The sequence below is a fragment of the Pterocles gutturalis genome, unplaced genomic scaffold (assembly GCF_000699245.1).
Source record: "Pterocles gutturalis isolate BGI_N339 unplaced genomic scaffold, ASM69924v1 scaffold18574, whole genome shotgun sequence".
In the NCBI taxonomy this organism is placed as follows: Eukaryota; Metazoa; Chordata; class Aves; order Pterocliformes; family Pteroclidae; genus Pterocles; species Pterocles gutturalis.
In genome coordinates this window covers 1-8,642 of record NW_010128622.1, presented here as the reverse complement: position 1 = coordinate 8,642, position 8,642 = coordinate 1, and the positions used below count along the sequence as shown (strand labels likewise).

General features: G+C 38.2%; 1 protein-coding gene across 1 annotated transcript in view; it reads right to left on the bottom strand.

Annotated features, from left to right (window-relative positions):
• Positions 1 to 7,118, bottom strand: part of TGFBR3 (transforming growth factor, beta receptor III) — a gene marked incomplete at its 5' end in the record, with an annotated part of 21,729 nt that extends 14,611 nt beyond the window's left edge. Inside the window, 5 exons of the mRNA XM_010079702.1 lie at positions 2,203 to 2,370; positions 2,622 to 2,753; positions 4,565 to 4,714; positions 5,389 to 5,714; positions 6,929 to 7,118. Coding sequence (XP_010078004.1) covers positions 2,203 to 2,370; positions 2,622 to 2,753; positions 4,565 to 4,714; positions 5,389 to 5,714; positions 6,929 to 7,118 — 966 coding nt within the window. The remainder of the gene's footprint in view (positions 1 to 2,202; positions 2,371 to 2,621; positions 2,754 to 4,564; positions 4,715 to 5,388; positions 5,715 to 6,928) is intronic.
• Positions 7,119 to 8,642: the final 1,524 nt, after the last annotated feature.

Genomic DNA, 8,642 nt, shown 5'->3' with positions numbered 1-8,642 from the left:
GCATTCCTGGACTGGGGGGGTGGGGGAGCCTCCTAAAAAGCCATAATTTCTTGTGAAATGATCCTTTTAGTTTATGGTAAGTCTGAAATTCATATTCTTTTATGAAAAATAATTAATACTGCAAACTTCCAGGGCACTAATGTTGCTCAGCTGGACTGGAATGAACACAACAAATGCTACAGAATAATTAGGAAAAAAAATTAAATGGAATTTGTAACAAATGAAGCATGTTGCTCTTAATAAACAACAGAAGTGTTGTGCCTAACTATTAACACTGCTTGATGAAAACAGTTCCACAAGAAATAATTTCCTTCTTAGAAGAAATGTGCCTTAAATGTGTACTTAATCCATATATGCTGCTATCTATTTAAGGAAGAACCTGCCAAATTTACCTGTGGTCTAAACAGAAATTTTTGGATGCTATGAGTTGTGCAGTGCATAAAGGCATTTCTCATTTTTTCTCCCTTACATGAGCAGCAATTGAATTAGAGATGAAGGGATGTGCTGAAGCATCTAAGCAAGAAAGACCATCTTCTAAAAAGAACAGAAATAAAGACTGATGAATGAAAGTCAAGCCACAGATACTGACGGGCAAACAAGCTGATGGTGTAAACTAGTTAAAAATGAGATTATAGTAAGAAGGACAGGCATACTGCAGTATCATGAAGCACCATCAGGTAAATAAAAGGATAAATGATATCTCAGGGAAAGAAGAGAACTACAGGAAGAAGGTGAGACCAAAATAAGATAAGAAAATTACAGTAGAGAACAAAGAAAAAAAAGCCAAAAGCTTCAAATAAAAAAACCCATTTTTAGCAGGGAAGGAAAAGGGAGATAAAGAGTTCTTACAGATTATGACCTAAGCAATTTATTGACCATAAACCCCAAATATATTTGTTAATAACAAAAGCAAAACAGAAACAAAATCAAAAAAAAAAAAATCTATGTCAGCTAAAAATGGAGTCACAGAAGTTCAAAACTGATATAGATTTTTCCACTATGCAAGAAGGGGAAATAGGAAAAAAAAGGCTTCTGCCAGGACAGGTGATGAAGAAATCAGAACATCTGTCTGAATAAACAGCTCCAGAACCAGACAAATCCAGAGGGCTCAGAGCCAAGGGGATTCATCCCAGATCACTGAGGGAAGCAGCCAGTTCTATCCAAATGAAAAACATCATGTGTCTTTTATAAACACATTCGTAACAGAGCGTGACATACTTTCTTTTTGCTTCAACTGTCTTAAGTACTTTTCACTAGGTAGAGAATGAGGAAGATACACAATACACTGAAACAATGAAGAAAACCACATCAATGTCAAATGGGTCACTATACTTATCATGTGCAACATGGGCTCACAAAGAGGCACATGGCACAGCGCTGCTTCAGCCAATATTCTCATTTGCCTGGTCTTACAAGCCCAAGCCCATAGCTCACCACTTGTGATTTACTCATCTATAAACTGGTGACACTACGTCACTGACAATGTTGTATTTATTAATGCCTACCATTATTTGAAAAATGCAAAATTCTGTTCGCATTACTATCTTTAGAAATACTACCTGTATTGGTTTGAAATTCCCCAGATTTCATAAGCAACTTAGCAACACATGGAAGTATTACCAGGTCGAAAACATACCTGAAGTCAAGGGTACCTGGCTGTTGACTTTGCTGGTCTTAATTTATCTAAAGCTGTTAGATCTCTTGTGTGATAGCATTCAAAAGGATTGTAACTGGTGTTTGTAAGTGGACTGGAGACAGATATTAACTTTGTAACCTGAGAACACTAGCATATGGAAGACAGACACTTGTAACCATTTCATGCATATCTACGTCTTTCAAACGACGTTCAGCCATATTACCCAATGAAGTGAACCCTGAAGTCTTCATCAGGAAGTGCCAGTTCAGAGCAAAAGCTCAGAGAACACCTTTAAGTTCTGCACAGAAAAGTAGATTTGTCAAGAATAACCAATTTATATGGTAGTCAAATTCCATTTATTTTGCAGGAATCCTTTGGTTTTTACCCAAAACATTGTCCTGCTTCTTATCCCACAGTTTCTGTTCTCTGCAGCCACCAAAGTACCTACCTGTCTGCCTAAAGCAACTGCACAACAAGACCTTTCAACTGACAAGAACAGATTTGGCTCAGTTGCATGGCCTCACAAAGTGTTTCTGTTAGTTTGAAAGCCTTTTTCAGTTTGTTACCTCTACATATATTGGCCCATTCTCAGCAACAGAGAAGAGTCCTTGGGAGGGAGCAAGGAACAGATCCGTTTTGTACAGCTCCATGTTGAAGGTCACATTGGTGATGTGAGGTTCAGGAGGCCAGAACACACCTCTGTCATCCTCTGGCTGGTGCAGCGTGCAATTAAACTGAAACGAAAAAAACAATACAATAACATCCTGAGTCAGGAGTGGTAGCTGGATAAGGACAAATCTGGAATGTACAGTACAGGCCCACCCACCTTCTGTCTGCTTAGTGCAAATCTTCAACAGGGCCAGAAGAAATAGAAGAAATGTGTTAAAAGACAAATTAATTGCTATACAATTACTGTAATTTATGTGAAGTGCCTATTACAGCTGGCACGTTTCTATTATCAGGTGCAAACCCAAGTGTAACATACCGCTATTTCAGGCCAGCTTGAGAAAGCAACATCTCCCTCATCAGCATCCCCTGGAAATCCATTATCACCTGATTCCATGTCATCATCATCAAAGCCGCTGCTTTCAGCTGGTGATGACATCTGAATGACGATCTGCACAAAAGGTATTCCAAATGCATAAAATTAGGTGATAACTGAGCACTCTCTCTTCATGGTTATTATTTTCTTCTCTCTTCAGAACAATGCAAAGGCAAAAAGAAGTGCACTGGCTAAGCAGATGGTAAAAGCACATCTTAAACAGCCTTGTGCTGAACATGTAAGACATGTAGGTGATATATAGAGAACACCACTTGGTTTTTTTTCCAGAATTCAGAGCCAGCAAAGACACTAGTCTGGGTGCTGGTGTCTGAATGAGCAGCCTAGCACTTCCATTCTATTCCTGGTATTTCTGTAATGAACACTGAAAAAAAAAAAAAAAAAAGCTTTCTAAAGTGATTTTTTTGCAGCTTACAGTTTTCCTTAATGCACTTATGGAAAATCACTGAAAATGTAAGGGTCATTAAAGGATTTTCTCTTCTGTCATTTGCATATTTTTGTCAGAGATATCCACACAAAACCATGATGTCCCTTTCTTCATTTTTCCCTCCTTTTCTGAATTTCTTCTGAATCCCCCTCACCCCTTTTTTTCCTCCTTTGCATACATCTCCATTCCTTCACCTGAAAATTCCCATTTTTGTTTTCCAATGTTCTGCACTCTGCTTCTGTATACCCTGCAGCGCTGCAGCTCCTCAGCTAGTCCCCTCCCTTCCAGGACTTCATCTTTGTTTTCTTGGACATAGAACAACTGCTAAGAAGGGACATATACACTCTTTGAGACTCCATAGCATGTTTATTTTTTAGGAGAAATCCTCCCAAATTCTGAAAGATACCACACGTGACTTGGAGTTTAAGTAAGTAGCCAAGACTATTAAAAGATAAGATGCAGAAAGGAGAGGAGGCAAATATCCATTTTAGTTTGGGTGATAATAGAATATAGGGACAATGACAGTATTTAGCTCCAGACACATGCTGTTCAATAGTTTGGAGATATTTCTATCCACAGTCTTGGTTTGGGACTGGTTCTGAAGTTAGGTTCTACAAACTTGCCAGTATAGAACGGTTTTAACCAGGCAAGGTCAGATCAGATTGCCTTAGCTGTATTTGGGTTGGACCACAGGCTTTCCATCATTTGCCAAGGTTACTTCTACGTACTGGAAAGCTTAGCAAGAGAAACGTGTCATTACTTTCCAACCCAGATTACCTGCACTGCACTCAAACTCATAAACTGAGCCAGTCTGCAAGCAGCTGCTTAGAACCTAACTGGGCTCCTTAGCATCATCACTCATACACACGTACTCAGGAGTCCCTTCATCACATACATCAACTGACAGGAAATATGAACCCAAATTATAAGAGAAGCATGCACAGATAATGTCTTTTCCTCACATTTTGAAAGTCTTTTTCCTACACAGTTTTGGAAGAAAAAAAATTCACTTAAAACAATCCAGCATATGAATGAAATGGTATTGCTTTGTGCAATCACAAAACTTCATCCCTATTCCTCTTTGAAGCTATATAGTACTGCTTGTGTATGGGTACATCAAAGCTGCATAGGGAAAGCTGGTGCAACTTCTATGAGACTGGTACAGAACTGACCTAAAGTGCAGCCACGCACTTTTACAATTGTAAAAGTATTTAACTCCAACTCCTCCTTTTTCCTTTGGGATACTGTCTGACCACAGGACCACACTGAATGCACAGCCTTCATACCTCCTTGAATACAGGAACTGTAGCTGCAACTAGGTTTGAGCTAGACAGGAAAGATCAGGATGCCACCTTTTTAGTAAGACTAAAGCTAACTACAAGGGCTTCCTTGTAACATGATGTGCAGTGCAGAAGGCGGCTCCTCTTTGTAAAATACTCACAGAATTAAAATAAACAATCTCGTTGAAGATATATGCTGTCCGAGTCCCGCATTTGTTCAGCAAAGACTCCAAAATGAAATGGGTACCATTCATCCTGGCTTTGCAAGAGCGATCCAGCAGCGAGAGTTCTGTCCTTGTGTAGCCGCTAGCCTGAAACAAAGTCGCTTTGTAAGTGGCTGAAACACAATTGTGTTAGACTCTTGCTTAAAGTGCAGCTCAGAATACTGTTCATGACTGCTAATAGGAGGAAGCAAAGTTCATTGTACTGACATCCAGGGAAGGTCACTCTCAAAACGCTGTTATACACGAGAGACAAGGAATAAATGTAACATGGAACAAAGAAAACAACAGGTTCATTATTAATCTGCTGATTAATAATGCTGTCTCTGTTTGGTCTGAAATGAACTAAAAATGCTGTCTGTATCAGGCTCCTTTCCACAATGCAAATGGACACAAGCAACCTGTCAGATGGCAAAGACAGATCTATTCAGGTATTGCACAGCTATCAAAAGCAGCTTCTTTGTACTTTGGAGATTAAAAACTCAGACTGATGGTTGAGTACAGTAATTTTTTGACAGAACCAACGTTGCAAAGCTTTAATCAGAAATCCCTTTACAAGCTACTGGATTGTTGGGAAGAGGAAACATGACCCTGAGTTATGGCAAAGAATATCTACAGTATAGTTTCCCCACCAAACTATTTTTGGGGGCTTGGGTGGTGATGGCTGTAGAACTTAGAATGTTTATTTTTTTGATCAAAATACAAATAAAATGTTCTGCCCAAAGAAAGCCTGCTCAAATTTGAGAATAAGAGATCACACCAACCTGCAGAGAGTCTTTTTCTACAGCTACTGTCATGACTTTGTCATCACACTTTGTTGACAGGGCCACACCAGCACTGCCCTGTACCTCTTCGGGTTCTTTATGTTTTGAGAGAGAATGCTCAAAGTCATGATTTATTAATGTGTCCACTGAATCCCTGGATGGGAAGATTCCTTCTCCCACTGTGTCATGTCTTCCTCTGTTAATGTGAAAAGGAAAAGTCAGGCCATCACTTAATGCAGGATTCTTCGGGGCAGGCAGTGGGTTAGCACCCAGCAATTCTGTCAGCTCTGGAGGAAGGGAATGGTCTTCTTCATCATTCATCTCTTCTAAAAAAAAAAGAAGGAAAAAAAAAGAACATTAGGTTATTAGATATGGTATCTAGAACTAAATTTCCATACAAAAAAAATATTATCCAGAAAGGAAACTCTTGAAGGACATCCAAAGCAGCATGTTTGTATTTTTCAGGTAACTAGCCACAGTTCCTCCACTAAGGGTTTAGTTGTTACTGAGGCAGCTGATCTGGGTATATTTAGTCCCTGCTAGGAGTTTGCCTCACTAAGAGCTGAAAATAAACTTTGAGGAGTGGGCCTATTATATGCAAGAAGCAACCACAGATATAAAAGAAACATCACATTCAGCAAATACGCTATTTTAATGCTGCTGAAATAGCCCAAGTACAAACCACTGGGTGAAATTCTTCCATCACCTGTCCAATACAAACTCAGTTACTCCACTGTTGTGGAATTACTTACATAACTAAAGTGAAATTAACTTTATACTGAGTAAATGAGAACACTATCTATCTCCTGGATTATACACGTGACTGCTCAGGATGGAAATCTCAACGTCTGGACATCTGTGCCAAGCAGATAATTATCTGTAAGCCATGAGAGTGCAATTGATAAAATTAATATGAACACAAGCTTTACCAAAACAGCTAAACAACAGTGGTTGAAATTCAGAACAAGTGAAAAAACATATGCAACTCCACTAGCTTCAATGGACCCAGCTATCTTTACTTCAGCAATGACTTCAGCCAAATAACTGATTATTTTTTTTAATGGTTCTATTTATTCTGTTCACTCAGATTTTTTGGTAAGCTAGTTTTGTCTGTAAATAATTTAAGTTTATTTAATTATCTAAAGGAAACACTATGCTCATAAGTTTTTGAAAAAAAAAATAAAATCAAAGCTGGATTTATTATCTAACAGGATATCCAGTTGCTGAAGTCCATTCCAGTGAACACTGAGCATGGTCAGTTGTAACAGCTTGTGAGTCGGATAAACTATATCCATTTAATTCCACCACCATTTCCAGAAATAACACAATTTGCCTGGACTTTTCTAATCAAAATGACATAGATTATATCTTTTAACCAGCATTCACAGGTATTACCAGCATCCTAGATGATGAGCAGTGAAAGTACTGCAACCCCCAACAACAATGCTTCAAAACTGAGAAAGCACCTTTCAAATCATCATATTCCTGGAAGTACAAGATATATATTTTCTATATGCTGAAAGTCCACCTTCAAGCTTACCTGTATCTTCAAGTTGCAGATGAAATCTGTTAGCGACAGGGGCTTTTGTGTAGGAAGTAACTGGACTATAGTTATGCTCATAAGCCCACTTGATCAAACTCTCATGCGATGAGGGAATATTGGGTATTACTGATTTACTCATAGTCATGGATCGTTCTGTTTCCTTTCCAAAACCAATACTATTTGATGTCTGCAGAGAAAGAAAAACTTGGTTCATGATTTACTATTTAAGGATATGTAAAATGGAGTAGTGACACTGATTGAACATGGTTTTTACTCTATTTTACTCTCAGTCGAAAGGACTTCTGAGGCGAGGTGAACTCAAGATGACAATTTTTCAAATGTCTCTTTCATTTCTTTGATTAGAGCATTACTTAAGCTGCATATGGGAAAACCTGTGTTCAAATGAGCATTACTGAAAAAGGCAAAACATAGCATGCTCATGAAGCAGAGCTGATACCAGCTAATGCTTTAACGTCAGCTGGCATCAAGAACAGTCTGTGCCTCTCTGCACAAGTGTCATACTAGAATGTTGTGTGCCTCCAGCAAAATGTTGAGTAGGTTAAACAGGACTGAATTTAATGCTTAATAGAGCGATAAGCGAGAGCATGCACATTTATGGAAGGCCAAACTACTTAAAAAACAATATATACTTTCTACACATAAATAAAATTTAAAATTTAAAGAACAAAATAAGTTTTATACAAATACATCGATACAGCAAACCCAGAAATCCACTTGCTGACCTCTTAGCTTTATTATAAAATAATTACAAATGATCAAATGGCTCATCAAAGTTGGCCATGGAATATAGATGAGTCACACAGCCAGTTGTCTTTCATTTTACTGTAAACGTTTTGCAAAATTTCAAATTTTCTTGTCCAAATGGGCAAGTCAGAGGAATATAACAAGCATCACTATCTGTTAGAGGGGCAGGTAGAAAATATTCACTGGTATTACAGTTTAACTTGCTTTTAAGTGCTTGGCATCTTAAATTTAAATATCTAGTCACACAAAGCTAAATACACATATATTTATTTTTACATTCACAATACTATATCACAACTATTATCACTACAACAATCACATCAATTACTGCAGAACAAGCTGAACATATATGCAGCAGGAAAGGCACGACAACCTACTTTTCAAAAATTTCTGCCATGTGATTGAATTCCACTTTCTATATGCAGATGATACTATTGAATTCTGTACACCACCTTTAATTTCTGTGCCTGATTTACCTTCTAGTCACACAGACTAATTTAAAAAAAAAATCCCCATTATTTTCCCTCTATGTGAACAAATCTTAATTCTCTTTCACTCTAGAACATCAAAAGATTGACTGCACTGATCTCTTTTGCCCAGATCACTTTCAGACAGTGGTTGTATGGACCTGCTACCCCGCATCACAGAGCTTGGCTGTGCTCCTCTACCTGACCTCAGAAACTGAGCTTTTGAACAAAGGAGTGAATACAGCTTGTAGAGAGTCCTGATGGAATAGCATAGTTTACTTTTAGCTCCCTCCCTCATTTCTTTCTAATGACCCAGTTCTGCATCCTTTAAACATTCACAGTTTCACAATTGAAATTAAGAATTTTAGGTGCAGAGTGTCCGGTTTGAGGATACTGTTACCAGTACAGTTATCAATGACCAGCAAAGACCTCTGAAGATAAGAAACAAAAAGGAAGCAATGGGAGCTGGCAAGGGAGCT